This window comes from Melospiza georgiana, chromosome 13, assembly GCF_028018845.1.
Source record: "Melospiza georgiana isolate bMelGeo1 chromosome 13, bMelGeo1.pri, whole genome shotgun sequence".
NCBI classification, from domain to species: Eukaryota; Metazoa; Chordata; class Aves; order Passeriformes; family Passerellidae; genus Melospiza; species Melospiza georgiana.
The window spans coordinates 18,680,494-18,699,111 of NC_080442.1; the positions used below are offsets into that span (position 1 = coordinate 18,680,494).

Genomic DNA, 18,618 nt, shown 5'->3' on the forward strand with positions numbered 1-18,618 from the left:
AGTTGGATTTCTGTCAGCAAGCATTATAATCCCCCTCACCACCAGGGAACAGTTTTCTAGTTTGCACTAAAACTATGCCCAATACCAGTCAGTTATCTGCAATTAAAAAAATCCATTCCCACATTACCAGTTACCTAAACATGGTTATTAAAAAAGGGAAAAAGAATTCAATAAAGAAAGCAGGCAAGAAATCCCACCCTCCCTCCCTCCCTCTTCCTGTAAATCAGGGCAGCACTTGCTGGCAAAAAAAATCTAGACTGACTTTACAACACTTGAATATCTGCCTGGTTTAGTATTTAGGCTTAACTGCAGAGCCCTTTAGTGTCAGCAAGGCAATGAATACAGCATCATATAATTAAATGTATTCAGAAGGAAAGTAGTGTGGAGAGTACAAAAGATGATCATCAACCTCTGAACAAGAATATTTTTTTATGCAGTCAGCACTTTTCACCTAATAGAATATCACAAAACACATTTATCCAGGAGGGACCTCTCCAAACTCAGGGAATTGGATTTAGACTGGGTAAACCAGGTAGATTATCAAGGCAGGTAAATCATGTCTGTACCAGAGGGATTTCTCATGTCCAATGTGGGGCCAGCTGGGAAACCAAGTTCTCTCTAGTTAAAGCAATTTAAACCTGGAATTTAAGCCTGGAATAAGGCCACTGCAGATTTATACAGGTTAGGCAGGGAGCAAACTCTCAGAATATTTTAAACTTAACTCTGGGGAAGGTGTAAAGAGTCAAATATTGTGGGGATCATTGCTTTCAGTATAAGCAGCTTTGATCAGCTGCTGTTTTAAAATGCTCCAAAACACATGGCCAGATCACAATTCAATATCCTCAAAGGTAAAATGTCTCAGTCATCCTGTGCATTATCTCAAATTAGTGGGAATTATTTGCATCCCTGAGAAGTACATCTCTGGCACATCTCCATGATGTGCCCAACAAGTTACTCGTGTTCAGACTGGGAATGGAAGGTGGCTAAATATCAAAATACCAAACCACAGTCCTGAATACACTGGTAAAGATCAAAACCCCCTGTTTTTTGGGCCTTTTTTAAAATGAAAGCATCAACATAGGGGTCACCACTGTGGCAAAGGAAAGATTTTGACACACTGTGTGCAGTTCCATCATTTCCTTCCCCAGATTTGGGCAGAGCAGATCAGTGGCTAACAGGAGCCTTTTGGAAATTAGATTAGCATTTCAGTGCCAGGCAGTGACCTTCAAGTGGGAATCCAGAGCTGCCTGTCAATTCTGCCCCAGCTATTTAATAGAAATACTTTTGCCTGGAAATTTGGGATGGTTTCTGGTCTATCCACACAGCCTAAGTGTCACAGTCCAAGATCCACCTTGTAAAACAGCCGTGGCCTCCTTACATTTTTGCAATAATAAATGTGGGTTCTGGCTGTCACGTCTGAACAGTTCTGCAAAAAGAGCATCAGCTAAAACAGGAAATAAAAGGCATCATTTATACCTTCAGCCTCTATGATGTTTTCTGGCAAGAAGATCCACAGTTTAATTATAAATACAAAGTAGAAGAAACATCTTTATCTGCTTGCTTCAAACCTACTGCCTGGTTTTTAATTGGGAAACTTCTTATACTGTGATAAGTAGCAAAAATGCATTCCTTCTTCCCCTTCCCCCGTGGAGTGAGAGACCTCTCACATCCCTACCCTCAGTGACCCCTTCTCTAAGCAAAATCATCCCACTGTTATTCCCATTTTATGGGAGCCATTTCACAACTTAATTACGCATTCTGTGGAAAGCACTCTCTTTGTTTTTAACCTGCTGTGCAATCATTTAATTGGTTGGCCCTTGTTCCTGGGTTATTAGAAATAGTAAATAACCATTCCTTGTTCATGTTCTGTGCACCATCCCCAGCTCCACAGATCTCTATCGTGTCCCTCCTCAGCCATCTGTTTGCGGAGCCCAGTTCCGCTCATCGAGTGGCTCTCTATAGAAACTGTTCCATATAAAAGATGATCTTTGTCACCATTTCCATTCTATCCTTTGTAAGCAGGAATCAGCCGAGCTGTGTGCAGTAATTTGAGACTTGGATATATTATGGATTTACACAATACCAAAAAAATGGCTTTTCCATCCTGTTTTATTCTCATCCTGATCATTCTAACTATTCTGTCAGGCGCTCTGGATTCATGTGAGTTTTTCAGACTCATTGAGGGGTTGAGTTTTTCAGAAAACTACCCACAGTGATTCCCTGAATAGCAGGAATTAAATTAGAACTCATTTTTTGTGTATTTCTTAACATTATTTTCCTATCATCTATTACTCTACATTGTTAAATACTGAATTTCAACATACCCAGTCATTCAGGAACAGGAATCTTTCCCCAGATTTGCTACTGCTTGACAATCCCAATATCTTTGCATTATTTGCAAACTTTTAGACTTCTTCCACAGCTGTATTGTGCAATTAAGGACAATGTCCAAGCACAGCTTCAAACCAGCCCATCAGTGCACACCTGACCTTGTGTCCACACCCCAAAGGACTGAGTCCAGGAGGGGCTAAAAGTGCTGGAAACAGCAGGAATTCTCCACTGGCCCCTTGCTATGAGCACTGGAGCCATGGAAGTAGCAATGTGGATGGAAAACACAAAGGAACAGGGCTGATGCTGCAAACAGCTGTGGTGAACCTTGGTGCTGGGCTGCAGGATCCACAGCTGAGAGGATCAAAGCCAAAAAACACCAGGTGATCACACACAGGCAGATAAGAAAGATCCCCTTCAAACTCTCACAGATTCCTAAATCAAAACCCTATGGCAAAAGAGTTTGAGATCTGGTAAAATTGCAGTTGCTCTTTGGCATAAGAAAACAAAATCAGGATTTTTCATTTCTACATGTCTGATTGTGGAAGACAAAGTCTTTGACAGTACAGTTGCACAGAAAATGCAAAACTAACCTGTGATTTAAATCCTGTCCTTAGGAGGTTTTAATGAAGTCAGTTTGCAATTTGAGCTACCAGGAGAGTCAGCTACCAACACTTTCATGCACAGAACCATAGATAGTGTGGATAAAGATATATACATTTGGAAGCCTAATAGATGAAAGGAGGCACTGCTATTGGCAAGCAGTTCATCCCTCTGCAAAATTCAGATCAAATAACTCAGTCTGAGCAGAATATTGAGCTCCACTGGCTCTGAATGAGGCTACAGGAAGAGAAATGCAATTTGACACAGCCACATTGCCAATTAAGGATAAAACACATGAAACATGTCAACTAGCAACAAAGGCAGAGGCTTTCAGGCTTTCTGTACCAAGTTGGTTCCTTTGGACCCACTTAGGAAAACTTTGGAGTTATTCGGGTAAATAAAACTGCAGCAGAGCCCAGAAAAAGTAAATACGAGAAGAAAGAGAAGACCTGGGACTTGCTCAGAGTTCTTATCAAATTATAAACTTCGTGTGTGAGTGAATACCTTCTCATTAGTGGAGGCAGACACTGAGGCAAACCCCTTCTTGTGTACCTGGGACAATCCCACTGAAGGCAGCAGTTGTGTTCAGGTAAACTTGGGCTGGCAAAGCAGAATTTGAGCTGTCACAGACAATTTCTGGAGCTTGTGCACTGACAAGAGAGTGAGCAGAGAAAAATGAAATGGAATAGCTCATAAAAGGCTCTGAAAAGTTCCACTGAATTCAAAGAAAGGGCTGCAGTTTGCACAGCTGAGCGGGAGCCACTGTGTCCTGTGCAATCAGTGACCTTGTCAAACACTGGTACAACAGTTCTGCTGCTCTAAAGCTCCCCCAAATGCCCTGAGGCACGAGCAGAGCCTTTGTTCCTGCCCCTGCAGCCCGGGGTGACAGGGGCTGCAGGCTCTGGGAGGGCACAGGGCACTGCAGGCTCTGGGAGGGCACAGAAGGGGCACTGCAGGCTCTGGGAGGGCACAGGGCACTGCAGGCTCTGGGAGAGCACAGGGCACTGCAGGCTCTGGGAGGGCACAGAAGGGGCACTGCAGGCTCTGGAATGCTGCAGCTCCCACAGAAATCCCTAATTGGTTCAGAGGAGCTCATGGGAGAACAGCAGCAGGCCTGACTGACAGCACTGATATGAAAACCTCTATAAAACTGATATAAAACACTGATATCAAAATCAATAGGGGAGCAGCTTGGTCTGAAAGGCTGGAATACACAGGTGGCCTCCCCATAATGATCTTCCCTGTTGGCACTGGAATGGAGATTATCTCCTCCTGTAATTCAGCAGAGCCAGGAGAATACATTTGTGAGTAGTTACTGAAATCCTGGCTTAGCTCACATCCAGCTCCCTTGCACTGAGGTTGTGTCCATTGTTCCCTGAATGACAGTGTGGCAGTGTCACCTCACAGCTGGATTGAGTTTCCAGCCTCACCTGCCATTTGGGAGAGGTGCAGGATGAGCTGGGTGGCTCATGATGGCTGCTGTTCCAAAAGCTCTCAGTACCTGTGCTCTTTGTCCCCAGAAAGAGCCCCACAGGGACCTTGAGATGGATCACACAGCCACGTCACCAGGCTTGACCTGAAGCAATGGTTTGTGAAGGGAAAATGGTAAAAAGGTTCAATGTGCCAGAAATTTGCTGGTGGCTGCTGATGGAAATGGGGATTGTGATGTACACACTGATCCACAGGGAGCTGGACTGAGACCAAGTCATTCCATGCAGGGCAGTGCTCAGCCCAGGGAAGATCATTCTCAGTCTGTACTGATCACACCGAGTAGTTTTGGGATGAAAAATTTTATAATCTGTTATTAGCCCAAGTGGGCTACAAAAAATCAAAGCACAGCCATTGTATACACAGGTATGTTCTTTTGTGTGCACTAAGAAGTAGGTAAGAAAATTCAGACGCCATCAGTGAAAAGAGACATCAAGATGTGATTCAGAGACAGTTTTTATCTGCTCTGTGATGATGCAAAATCTTGGTAAGTGCAAATGATCTGTGATCAGCTCTATTCATGTGGAAAATGTACCAAAACATTGTGTGTGAGATGTTTTGATTTCTGTTTGTGAACTCAGACCTTCCAACTTGTAGCCCAGATGACAGGAAAACTTCTGTCCAAAGGGAAAGTGTTGCTTCCTTCATTCAAAAAACATTTTCCCAGCTCACTCTTGGGCTGTATGGAACAGAGAGGCTTTGTTGCCTACTTGAGACCCACTTCTTGTTCCACATCCACTTGTGAAGTAATTTGTAAGCTTCAAAAAACAATCAGCTGAGCTTTCACACTTATCTCTATCTAGAAGATACCAGGAAAATGCAAATTCAAAGGAGGGTACATTCCTCAGAGACCAAAACCAGGAAAGAGGGATCTGGGATGCAGCCATATTAGTGTAAAGGACCTGGTTGTGTTGTTCTGGCTGACTGATTTTTATATTCACTTTTTAAATACCAGGTGAATGTAATTTTTGACTTCCATCATGGTTTCCCACAGCACAGATACATCTTCAAATTTTTAAGGATACTTTAGTTGAACTTCCCATATCTCTGCCTTTCACATCACCTCCAGACCTAAAACTGACACTGATATCTGTTATCAAAGAGACTGCATTTCCTTCTTGCTGGCTTTGACAAAAAGAGCCTCTCAAACCTGCTCAGAACACTCTGAATGTGCCAGGTCCCTTTGGCGACTCCTCAGCTGCATCTCACTGCTCCCTGTATCTGAGCAGGGACTTCCCTTTTGAGCTGTTCTGGGATCACCAGGACAGTTCTCCTGCTGGCTTGGTCCTTCCCCTGTCTGTCTCTTTACTTCAGGGGTGGCTGAGGAATTACTCAGGACTACAGTGGGATACTCCCAAACTTCTTAAAATCAACTCTGCTAGGAACTTTTGGATAACTGAGGTGAAACAAAGGAAAAAACCAATAACCATGAAAGAGTTCAAAGGCTGGGAGAATTGGAATCAGTTTCTTCTATATCTTGACTTAATATTCAACTTCTGTTCAGGCAAAACCCTTTTCTTTCTTAGGGAATGTGGTCCATGGTACTTTGAACCTGGTTGTGCAGTCAGGGGATTGAGGCTGAGGTCCCTGAGCCCACCTGAGGGTTCTTGGCCAGGTAAAGCATCAAAGGAGGCCTGACAGCATTACTGTGGCAGGGCAGGAGAGGCTCTTGTAGCAAACAAGGCTCTTGTAGCTCCACAACTTCTAAGACAACTTGTTTTACTGTTATTATCAATTAATAATTCATGCCCTGCCAGCTGCAGGCCCTGCTCAGACCCACCTGCACAGTGAGGGTGCCTCTCCTCGTCACCTCTGCCTCTGCTCCTCGCCCTTCTCTGTGGGTTTGAGACGCTGGGTCAGGGACACAAATGGGAAACCAGAGAGGAGAAAATCCATCTTCCCCCTGCACCCAGGTAATTCATGAAACCATACCCTGCAAACCATTCCTGTTGCCTGTGATACTCCAGTTAATTGGACAACTGCTGTGCCAGGAAACCTCTCCCCCACCTACAGCAAGTAAAATTTATACTGGTGGCTGGTAACAAGAACATCTTGATAAAATGGTTGAATTTATTTTATACCTAGAAATGAAAAGAGCTCTTAACAAAGGGGGGTAACTGATATGCTCGGTAAATCAAGGATAAAAGGACACAGGCTCTATTGAAGATTTTTTCCCCTCGTCTTTTCTTTTTAAACCTTTTGATGAGGTGCCCTGTTGCTCTGCGATGAGCTTCCACTGAAGCACTTTTGGAATTATCTCAAAGAGAAATGGATCATTTAAATGAGTTAAAGCCCCCAAACCAGATCCTCTATCGCCAGCCTTACGTTCATTTTTTATATTAAGAATTTTGTGAAATTTATAAAATAATTTTACTACCCAACCACGGGCTTATAACACAAAGAAGTCTCATCCATTTTTTCCACTGCTTCCTTGTGAAGTGGTGAAGAATGATAAATTTAGAATAAAGATGAAAGTTAGTATGTAGAAGAGAGGAAATACTCTGATAAATTTGTACCCTGTGTTTAGAAAACACCTACAGGCAATGATGCTTCCAATTTCTCCAGACCTGCCTGGGACTTGGGTCCTTTGGGGAAAATTCAATTGAAGATAAGATAAGGTGCTCCTCTCTATTTACTCTGTTTTTTTCTTTTAAACAACAGAGAGAATTTTAAAGGTGTAGGACAGGAGAACAGGCTTCCACTTTTCTTAATATAAAGATTGTTTTTTCTGTATGTTTTTTTCCAGGGAACAAGAGCTATGGTATGTGCCAGAAGGAAGCCCGCTAGGGCTGGACTATTCAACAGACTGGACCTCTAAGTGTTTATGACCCCTAAAGGACCATAATCATGGTCCTTCTCATTCTATGGAACAGCAAATTGGCCATTTTACTCAGTGAGTAGGCACAGAGCAGGCTAAGACTGGTCTGAGTCCGTGTGTGGGTGTTTGTACTGACCAAGAGATTATCCACTGCAAAATTTGGTGTGCATTTGCTGTGCATTTGAATAGCTTTACAGCACTATAATTTATACTTATTTTTACTAAGTGCTCAAGCTACTGTTCATTGTGTGCTACAAGGGCTGACTTTTACTCAATGTGCAGGTAGGTTGTAAAGTTTTACTCTGATGTAAACCCTGGGAACAATTTGTACCCCTGTGGTAGGGAAAGCATTATGTTGAGAAATTCAGGCATGCCAGACAAAATTATGGACTTACAGACCCAAATGAAGCCTGTGTTTCAGTACTTAAGTGCCCAGTTTCCCACTAAGCCCAGCCAGAGGTCCATACACATAAGCACCTGTATAAGGATATTTCTGAAAGGCATTAATTGTGCTTTTAAAATGCAATTTTGATACAATACAAACAGGAGATGCAGATAGCTATAGATGCACAGCACTGGGATAAATCTTGGAAAGCTTTAGGGAATCCAAGAGCCATTCCAAAAGCTGAAAACTTTTCTAATGAGAGATCACTACTGCTGTAGTTTCCATACTTTGCAGCATGTGATTGGCTTGTGTGGGATCTACCAATATAGTGAAGAAAGAGAGAAATGTCAAAATGGATTCTTTCATTTTGGTGATGAACTGCTTGCTCTGCTTGCCAGCACGCAGGGTTCAATAAAAGCAGACAGGTCTTCAAAAAATAGCAGCATAAATAGATGAACTCTTTAAAGTAATATAAGTTCTGTCATCTGGATGTGAAATATAGACCTAAGTGCCCGCTGAAGTAAAAGCTGACCACACATTCCACAGAGAAGTGTTAAAAGTTTTCTCAGAGTGTCTTGGGCTGAGAAATGTTTTAACTACATCTCTCCTTGCCACAACACACAGAATGGAAGCATTTGAAGTGAAACCCATTTTTCAAAAGAAGAAAACAAAGCATCCATAAAGAAACAAAGGCATAGCAAGGGATGAGGTCTCTAGATAGGCACAGCTTTCAGGGAAGCTGCAATTAGCTGTGCAATGGAGAAGGTGAGCTTACTTGTATCTAAACAGCATTTATAATGATTTCAGCAACTAAAATGCTGATAGGTACGTGCAGGGGGTTGGCTTCAAGATTTCCTTGTGAGACACAAGGTCAGGATTCCTGTGGTCTCCTGTCATATTTAATTCATGTCCTCTGGCCTTCTCCACCACGTTTATTGAATTACAGGAATAAAATTCAATGGACCAAAAACAAAAGAAGAGGGAGAGGACGTGGCAAATCCTGTTTTCTTTTATGTCCCTCCTGCACACCTGAGTTCAGTGGACTTATAGGAGAACATGTTGGAGCAGAATTTGAAAGGAGGGGGAGGTACAAGTCAGTATAACCCCTCTCACCATCCCCATAATTGCATCCAGATAATTTATTGCAAGCAGCAGCCATTTCCACATGGGAACAAGAATCCAATTTCCACCATTCGAGACTCTCCCCTGGTGCTTTTTAGGACTGATCTGTGAACTCCCTGTGTGTGTTTGCCAGGTCCCTTCTGGTCACAAACGAGATGGCAGCAGAACAGCTTTACAAAACCATTCTTCAGAATAGCATTCTGGCAATTCACCACTTCAGTGCTAAGAGGAAACCCTCAAATATGTTAAAAGTCCCAGTTGGAGGGAAGTGCCCTCTTGGTGTGCTTGTAATGATGATTCCCTGCAATCATCTGAGTTAAACTGACACAGCCTTTATCCTCCTTTACAAGTGGGATGCAGGAAGCAAAATATTCCCAGCAGGCCTGTGGAGCAATGGGGAGTAGGTCTGTGATTTTGGGGAGGATTTTATTGTGTCTCTTCTACCATTATCCTGTTCTCATTGCCCTGTATGCTGCCTCCAAGAACTGCCAGGTTTGGGCTGTGCATCCCTCAGTCAAATCCATACCCAGCTCTGCACAGTGGTTCAGAACCTGCAGAGGTAAAACAGAGCCATCCCCCCAGGGGATCACAGCAGCACCTCACACAAGTACTCTGATACCCAATAACAGCTTTACAACACTGTCATTTGAGTTTGGAGCCAGACATATGCAATATGACTGTTGAGTCTGACCCTAAACATCCACAGAAAAAATAAGACAGAAGATGTTTTGAAACTCTATCCTAAACTGCAAGCTCACCACTATTTAGCTTGTGCATTTTAATTTTTGGAAATGTCACAGCTAATAAATAATGTATTTTCTTTAAGCTACCATATACATTTTTATTTTACAACTTGAATCTTCTTAAATTTCCAACAATTAAGTGCTCTGCTCACGTACATGGCAGCCTATGGGATGGCTGCCTTTTCACTTAATACATTTAATAAAGGTGACCAGATGCTTTGTGTTTTTAATGGCTTGTTCTGCATCCCAACAAAATGTCCCTGTTTTGGCTGCGAGAGCAGATGATTCATCCTGAAACCCAGCCCAGCTGCCCTGACACAGGCAGGGTGAGTTAAAAACCCACCATCTGTGCTGGAGGAGTGGGCAGGAGGAGTGCTTTGTCAGGAAAACACTGTCCTTCCTTGGGCACTGCATATTCCAGGCAGCCAGTAATCCCAAAGTCCTGTGGGGGTCCAACCCCTCTGCCTTTGCAGATAAATTCAGCAGTTATATCCCATCTCCCACCATTTTTCCTTCCTTCCCCCCTTCCTGCTCTGCCCCAGGGTCATGTGTAGATCAAACATTGCTGTAAAATGGAAGATGCTGCTCCTGGTTTTATTCTTTCCAATTATGTGGCAAAATTCCTGCCCATGTGGCTGCCTCAGCCAAGGCTCATACTCAAAAAAGCAAGAGGGATTCATTTGTGGTTTTTGTGAATAATTAGCTGTGCCCAGCTCAGCGTTAGCAGCGCTGCACTGCCAGCCCTGCCAGAGGACACATCCTGAGCTCGGAGCCGGCGCTCGCCCAACTCAAGGGCAAAGCCCGACCCCCAGGCAAAGCTCCCCTGCTGCCTCAGCAAGAGCCAGGCAGGAAAACCTGAGGGGAAACCTGGCTTGGAGTGTGTCACTGGGATAAGGCACTCCCAGCCTGCTTCTGGCCCCACAACCTTTCCAGCTCCCTCCTCCCTGCCCGGAGCATCCTGGCAGGATAATGCCCTGAGGTGGCAGGGGAAGGTTCCCAGCAACTTTTCTGCACAGCCTGTGTTCTGCTGAACTTGAAAGAACCATTGCAGCTCATCTGGCATGCACACGAATGACAAATATGCTTCAGAGGCAATAAATTAGCAATTTCAAGGCTTTACTTCCCCTCATGGACTAATTGCCAGAGATTATAGTATATTATGTGAGAGCAATGATACTAATGCCTAAATATGCTTCAGTGATTATAGAGCTATCCTCAATAACCAAGCTGTTTAAATGTCAATGCAAGAAAGCTCTTTATTATGAGATTAAATATTATTTTGAAGCAATGCAATAGGAACTTCCCAGGCTTTCTGCTTCCACTAATGCTGCCTTGGGGCAATGTATATTTGACAAGGTATGCTTTTTTAAATGTGTACAGTAAAGGGTCCCTAAATGCTTTTGTGCTGCAAATTTGGACAGCATTCCTATAAGAAGGAGGATCTTGGCATCTTTTTATTTTGTAGCTGTTACTAACATGCTGCTGCCTTTATCCTTCCTCTACTTGCATATCAACTACTGTACAGAGAACATAAATTCTTGTTTTCTGTTTGTGGAGTTGGGAACCAAACCCCAAAGATCTTTTCTTTCCCCCCACCCCATCTCTAAGTACCATTATCTTGCACAGATGCTTCTGAATCCAGCCCCTCACACCTAAATAAATCTGTTAATACCTGGCATTGAGACAACCCTGGAAATCAGTGGAAGCTCCAACCTTCAGGTTCAGCTGCTGACACGAGGCAGAGAAAAAAGTGTCTTTGAGCCATACTGCAATTGCACAGCTCTGCAGATGCCAGCTGGGGATCACAAGCTCAGGTGTGGAATTAGAAGGAAGAGAGGCAAAAAAAGTCTTTGGCATCCCACTAATCTCATACAGGACCTCCCCAAGATCTGTCCCAGCTGTGCAGCCTGTCCCTTGATTTCTAGTGAACTTAGTAATTATAATTCATAATTGTTATAATTGTACAGAAAACTAGTAAAATAGTATATAATAGTATAGAGAAAATAGTATATAACACTATAGTATATAGATAGTATAGATAGGCTTGTGGGGACAGATCATACAGAATGAAGGACAGAGAAAGCCAACTTTTTGTGAAGTTTGGTAGAATTCTCTCTTTAAAGTATTTTTTTTCCCTTTAGGGAGTATTGTTTCTTAAACACAGCCTGCATTTCTCCTCTGTGCTGTGCTCCTGAAGGGGAGGAGTTTCATATAGAGATAACCAGGGAACTTACTGGCAAGAATTCCATTCTGCCCAGCCTTAGCAGGACTGGATCCTGGATCCATGGCCCAATACTTTCTGCTGCAGCCTGGCAATGGTTAACTCTGAAGTTTTGATGTTTGCATCTTGGCTGGTTTCTTCAGCCATTTTACATCTCAACCATAAAATGCAATGCTTGTTTACCTCAGAATGTCTGAAGCTCTTTCTGATGCTCGGTAAAAGACACCTGCCACACAGGCTCAGAAGAGAGATAAATTGCCCTATCATTTGTAACATTTTAAAATATCTTCATCTATTAAAATCACAGTGTGACTGACAAGGAACACGCTGAATGGCCATGAGAATTCTTTCTCTGCTCTTCCAGGCAGACAATAATCTGACACCTTTTTTGTTATGTCTTAACTTAGAATATACTATGGGAAACCGTATCTTTATCTTTCTAGCAGTAATAAAGTTAGAACAGAGGTGTTAACTAAACAACCAGCAGCCACAGACTGACACTCCTCAAAGGACAGCGATGTGGACTTAGCACAGGATGGGTGAAAATAACCCACGTTTGGCTGCTTTGATGCAAATATTATTTCAAATCAGATTAAACCCCTCTTTTATTTTTGCAGCCACTTTGTGAGAGCCCTCCCCACGCCCAGCCCCACTCACCATGAAGCCAGGGGCACAGATGCAGCTGCCAGTGATGCTGTCACAGTCGGCCCCGTTGTGGCAGGGACAGGGCACCTGGCAGCCCTCGCCGTAGTAGCCCACGGGACACGTCTCGTTGCAGTAGAGCCCAGCCCAGCCAGCCTTGCAGCTGCACTCCCCAGACAGAGGATGGCAACTAATGAGGAGACAGATGTTAATGAGATGTGGGCAGGAAGGAAAACACAGCCCAGAACATTTCACGTGTCACACTAAGAGCAGGACAAGCCTGGGAACTCTTTAGGGTGGTGGATATGAGCAGCTGTATAATTTGGGATGTGAATAGAGGATCTGGTGCTAAATAGCCCAGCATTTCCAAACATCTGGGAACTGCCACAGCACTGGGTAGTTTACACCTTGAAGTTTATGCTCTTCCATTCTCAAATCAGTGTGACTTGGATTACTGACATCAACCACACCATTAATCCTTACAAGCTGTATACAGGTACGTGCTGCACTATTTGGCTGTATTGCAGCCAGCTAAAGATGTTCAGGGATAGGAGAAGTTCCAGTGGGTGGAGGAAGGCAATAAAGAGAGCTGTGAAGATAAACCTGAGTTCAAGGGCACAGTATTTCTATTGTATTCTATTCTGTTCCATTCTGTCCCGTCCCACTGTCATTTGTGTTTTAAAAGTGAGTGCCACCTCAGCAGAACCTTCCAGCAGGCACAGGTAGAAAGGAGAAACTTCCTTGGAAGAAGAGTTTTGCTGGGAATATTCAGCCATAGTGACCAGAACTGATCAGCACCTGAAGCCTTGGGGTTTTCTCAGGACAGGAGTTAACGGGAGCCCTGGGACTAAGTCACAGCTGTGCAGGGAAATGAGTCAAGTTCCTCTTTGCTGCATAATGAACAACATTAATCCTCTGGATTTCATTTCTATCCAGTCAATTCCACACTGTTGTAAGAGCACATGGAGAGAAAAGGAGAAAGGAAAATCGAGCCCCAAAGAGCAGACAATGCCCGGTCCTTCTGCATGCCCAGGTGGAACACGCACCCCTCTGCCCCTCCTGCCTGAAACTGTTTATCTTTATTGGGAATTTTTCCTCTGGGTACCTCCTTCCCACAGCAGGAGGCTGGGGCTGGGAGAGGAGGAGAGGGGCTGGAGATGGGTTAAGTCCTGGTTTGAAGGGATGGAAGTTCCTGGGGGATGTTGTCTGAGGCCAGCTGGGAGTGAGAGGCTTCACCTGAGAGCTCAGCCTGCTCTGTGGCCTCTGCCCCTCAGCACTGCACAGTAATGGCACTGTGCAGTCCTCAGTGAGAGAGAAGAAAAATAATATTGCCAGAAATCTTGTTTTCTTTACTCTCAGAACAAGAAGAATAGACTTCTGCAAGGTGGGATCTCTCTCTGGGCCTGTCTCTGGTTTTTTTGCATCCTAGAAACAATTTTTGTTCCTTTACGATTATTTATTGTTACAGTTTAAGACTGTAGACATGGCTGAATGGGTTTCCTTACACCTATAAAATTAATATTGGATATGTTAATTTTCAAGGTAACCTCATAAAATGTAATTTCCAACTATGTTTCAGGCAATTTCTGTTAGGAGAGGTTGGTCATATAGTGTTGCAACTAAAAGGATCAAATTTTCTAAGTGTCAAACGTTTCATCATAAAAAGTGTTTTACTGACTAATTAAAACAATTCATCAGCATAACAAACTACCATCCATGACAAAGCAGTCCCTGAAATATGGTTTTCACAAAGCACCTCTTAACATTCAGATGAATATAACAAAAGCTCATGTTTCCCCCTGTGTCTATTAATCATTACCTAATAGGAGCAGAAAACTCAACATTAAAGAAGGATTCTGAAATTAATTTTGTGTTGCTCTCTTTCCACTACTACTGCTACATGTATCATGTGCTTCCATGAGAACTGCATCTGGTGGGTAAATCAAATATTTTAAAGGTATTATATGACCAGGGCAGTTTCAATCAGACTATGACAATTCAGCAGAAAATACTACATTCACTCAGAATTTTCACTCCGAGGTTGGTTCCCTCATCAGCATGGGCAGCTTTTTTACATGGATAGAAATTATGCATTAAGGGCTAAAACTCATCCTGATGTGCACTAAAACAAGAATCAAAACCAAACAGGCTTTCCAGAAGAATCTGCTGGAGATGGGGAACTTGGACTCCAAAACAAAGGCCAGTAGAAGTTTGAGGGCAGATTCTGACCCACCAAAGCTTTGTCCACATTTCATGGCACTGTGAGCCAGAAAATCCAATGCAGATGTTTGGGTTCCTCTATCCACATAATCTTCCCATTGAAGGAAGGATAATTTTGTTATCAGCTTGAGCAGATCAGGGTTTTGTTTTTCTCCTAACTCCAAAGCACTTGTTTGACAATGCAGGTGCCTGATGCAGTGTTAACTTCAGGAAGGCTGAGATTTAGATGCTTTCCCAAACTGCACAAGGCAGCTGTTCTCTTCCCAGTCCTGCCAGGAATCTTGGCCACCTAACTGACTCTTCTGCCTTCATTTTTCCCATTTCTAAAATGATGCCTTTCTCCCTTTGGAAACCCTTTCAAGATCTGCAGCTGATATCACTAAATAGTACAAAGTTTTTCTATTAATTATTTTTTCTCTCTGGTTTGTATGAACTATTCCCCTATAATTGAAGTGAGCAGAGTTACATACTAAATGTATTGCAGCTTATGATGTAGTAAGTGTGTGTGTGTGTTTGTTAGGAAGGTTTCTCTTCTGCTGGCATTCTGTACAATCACATTCTGGTCAAATTATGAACCTAGATATAGAACAGAGCCAGGAAATTCATGATCACCTATCCAAACATCCATGTATCCAGACTGCCCAGTGAATTAAATACTATTTGGACTGAAGCTGAAATGTTTGAGGCAGAATAAAACTTGAATAGGAAATACAGCTAGAAATTTTTATAAATATCTGTATCATTCCTCCTCTCCTGTTTTGAGTGCACCTTCCCAGGCCATGTGTCCATCTAACATTTTGCCAGCAGGGGTCACAGTGCTTTTGAGGCATTTCTGCAGCCCCCAAAAAACTGAAATTAATGAACAATTCCTCTGCAGAAAAATCACTGAAGGATGGGTGGGAGAATGGGAGGGTTCCAAAAGGATCCCAAAGGCAAACCCACCAACATCTGTTCTCCAACCCTTGCTGGGAGCAGTGAGGGAACCTCACACTCTTCAAAGAGTTTGGCAGTGTTATCCTTCATAGTTTGCATTGAATCTTAACACCTTTATTTCTTCAACTCTCCTGCATTGCAGGAAGAAGCAGAGTAGAAACAAGGAGAGAACACAGGCAGCCAAGTGTTCCTGTGGCTGCAGGCCAAGCAGAGGTGGAGCAGAGCTGTCCACACACACACCAGGGCTGACAAGGAAAGGGTTCCAGGGCTCCTGCTGCACTTTGAAAGCTACTGTGCAATCCCTGGCTTTTGAGCCACATTTATAGCAATAAAAGATTTATTTAAAAATTTTTATTAGCTGAACTGAAAAGCATAAGGGCATTTTTGACCTTTAATTTTTTAAGCATCTAATTTTGAGGAAATCTGAGGAAAGCAGGTAAATTTCTCACAGCAAATTGGAAGTGTTTTAGACAGTACAGTCTGTTCCAAATTCTGAATTTGTTCTCCACACATCTTTCAGCCAAAGCAACACCTTCCCAGCGAATTTTCTGATTTTCTGTTTATACAGCAGCACCAGTCCTCTCATTTTTGTTATCAGCAGCCTAATCCTTATTTTAAAGCTTTTTCTGTTTCATGGTGTCCACACTACATCCAGTCTCCCTTACTAAAATGCCTCTTGCTTTAAAGCAGTGGCCACAGTGAGGCTGCAGGGCTGCTCCTCCAGTCCAGCACATCTTCAGAGCCAGCCTTGTCCAGCACATTATTGACTCAGATCAAGGCAGAGCTCCATGGGAGCTCCATGGGGTTTGGTCCTGCCCATCTTGCTGCTGTTGAGGCAGTAACTGGAGCCTCTGGAGATCTGCCCATTCCATTGCCTTTGTCCCAGTGGCTTCCTTCCTTCCCACACCTCTGACCTATGAAAGACATTACCAAGGGCACAGGGCTCCCCAGGCTGGCTCCACACCAGTGCTCAGGAAGGGTGGGTGCCCAGGACTACTCCAGCTGTTCATTTCCCTGCCTGCCTGACAGAAGAACAAGCCAGGATTATTCCCTTCCTGCTACTGTAGGCTGTCTCAACATGGACTTTTTGCAGAGGGGAGTTTTTTACAGGTGTATCCTTCCCTGTGGAAGGACAGACCAAGTCACCACCACATTCTAAATCACCTAATTGTGGGGTTGTTCAAAGTCCTGTACAAAGTGCCTTTCAGTGTGCTTTGATGCAGAAATTATTGGATGGTGTCCTTCAGTCATTACCATGCTGGAGGTTAGACTAGATGATCACTCTGATCTCTTCAGACATTAAAATAGATAGATCTATGAAAATGGAAAAGCTGATTGTGTATTTCCTACTGCTCCTCCTCAGCTACTCCTCAAAGCCCTCAGAACTTCCCATTCCAGTCAAATCTCCAATAAGCAGATCAAATGAGACAAATCCAGGGACAGGAGTTTCCTTCACCTTCTACAGGTATTTAATAATTATCCTCCACACCTGGGGATCACAACAAATAGCCAAGAGCTTAAACTGCTCCTGGGGAAAATAGATGGCTGTGGGTAAATGAGTCACTTTGGAAAAGCCCAGTTTCAATACGAACACTCAGGAAAGAATGGGAAGAGGTGGGTGGGAAGAGAAGTGCACTGTATGGGACTGGTTAAACAATCAGCACAAAGATTTGTTCAGAATTTGGAGTGCCTTTAGAAAAGGTCATTTTCCACCAGCTCTGAGGCTCCTTGGCTCAGCAATTGACAGCACTCTGCAGAGCTGGTGGAAAAGTGGAGAGCTGAAATCCCATGGATGAATGAAAGAACATTTACTGACCTACAGCGTGCTGGTATCTCTTTGTTCCATAACAGCAGTGATAAGATGTAGGAAAAAGGGAGATTTTATCAACAGAGAGACCAGACTCATTTATTAAGGAGCCAGAGATTCCATCTCAGCAGAGGATGCTGCAAGGGACGCTGACGGAGCAGAGTTGGGAGGGAAGGAATAAAATGTTCCCATCAGACAGCAAGCAGGCACAGGCAGGGTGTGTAGGAATGACCAAGTGCCCAGAAAAGAGCTGGGAGAGGATTCAGTCCTCCCCCTTTCTGAGCTCTCTCAAACCTCTCTGAGACCTCTTCTTTTCTCACAGCTGGAAGGTGCAAGCCTGTTCTTTCAGGAAAGATCCTCTGGCAAACTCACAGAGCACCTCCCAGGTAGTTCTGAGTAACACAGGGTGAATTCTTTCACCCTCCAACCCACAGTCTTACCCCACCTACAAGACTCTTAATGAATTGAGCACATGGCTGAGACACTGCAGCCAAGCTCAGCCTTGCCTGTGGCCCGCAGTCCTTCCACTCTATTTCTGCCTTTATGGAAACAAACAGGTTTCTGCAGGCCCAGGAGGGGTGAAGACACAAGTGTCAGCTCTGACCATGAGCATATTCTCACCCTCGTGTACACCTGAAGAACAGTTTACACAGAGGAGCCATTCAGCTTGGATTTACCACAGTGCTGCAGTGATGTGACACGGAGGAATTTATCCCTCAGCTCCCTCTGCAATAATTCCTGAGGCATCCCCCATCCTCAGTACAACACAGCACCAACCTTTTGTGTATAATGTGCAGTTCTTGCCTCAGGGATGGTATTTTTGCAGTGATTTCATGATACACAACATAATCAGAAGCGATGGGAGACTCTTGTACAGAGCTCCCTGGGAGCCTCAAACTCTTTGGATCCTGGCTGTCAAACCCAATTGTGCTGGAGCTCTCTTGCTGCACAGGAGTTGTATCACCACAATTACAAGTTTTAAATCATCCATTGTGAGCTCTGACTTTCAGGTAAGCAAAGCCTCACCACTCACAGCTGAATTCACAAGGAAAATCACCTGTTTATTTCCAGGACTGAGACAAATAGGGTCTACCTTCAGACAGATTTGCCTGAAGTGTTTGTGTGTATCTGTGTGTGCACACAAACGAGGTGCCATTTCTTGCATACATAAATTGAGTGTGTTTTTATTTTAACAGCAGCAAGGTGGGTTTGTCAGCATCAGCAGGACAGTCAGGTCCCCACCTGTCTGGTTCCAAACTGAAGAATGTCTATCAAGGGCATTTCTGCCTGGGCATTAATTATCTCCAC

The 18,618-nt window shown here is 43.7% G+C and overlaps 1 protein-coding gene across 7 annotated transcripts in view; it reads right to left on the minus strand.

The window, feature by feature from the left end:
* Nucleotides 1–18,618, minus strand: part of MEGF11 (multiple EGF like domains 11) — a 250,413-nt gene that overhangs the window by 61,381 nt on the left and 170,414 nt on the right. For all 7 annotated transcript variants that reach the window (XM_058033855.1, XM_058033851.1, XM_058033853.1 and 4 more), the window contains one exon: nt 12,366–12,540. In XM_058033855.1, coding sequence (XP_057889838.1) covers nt 12,366–12,540 — 175 coding nt within the window. The remainder of the gene's footprint in view (nt 1–12,365; nt 12,541–18,618) is intronic.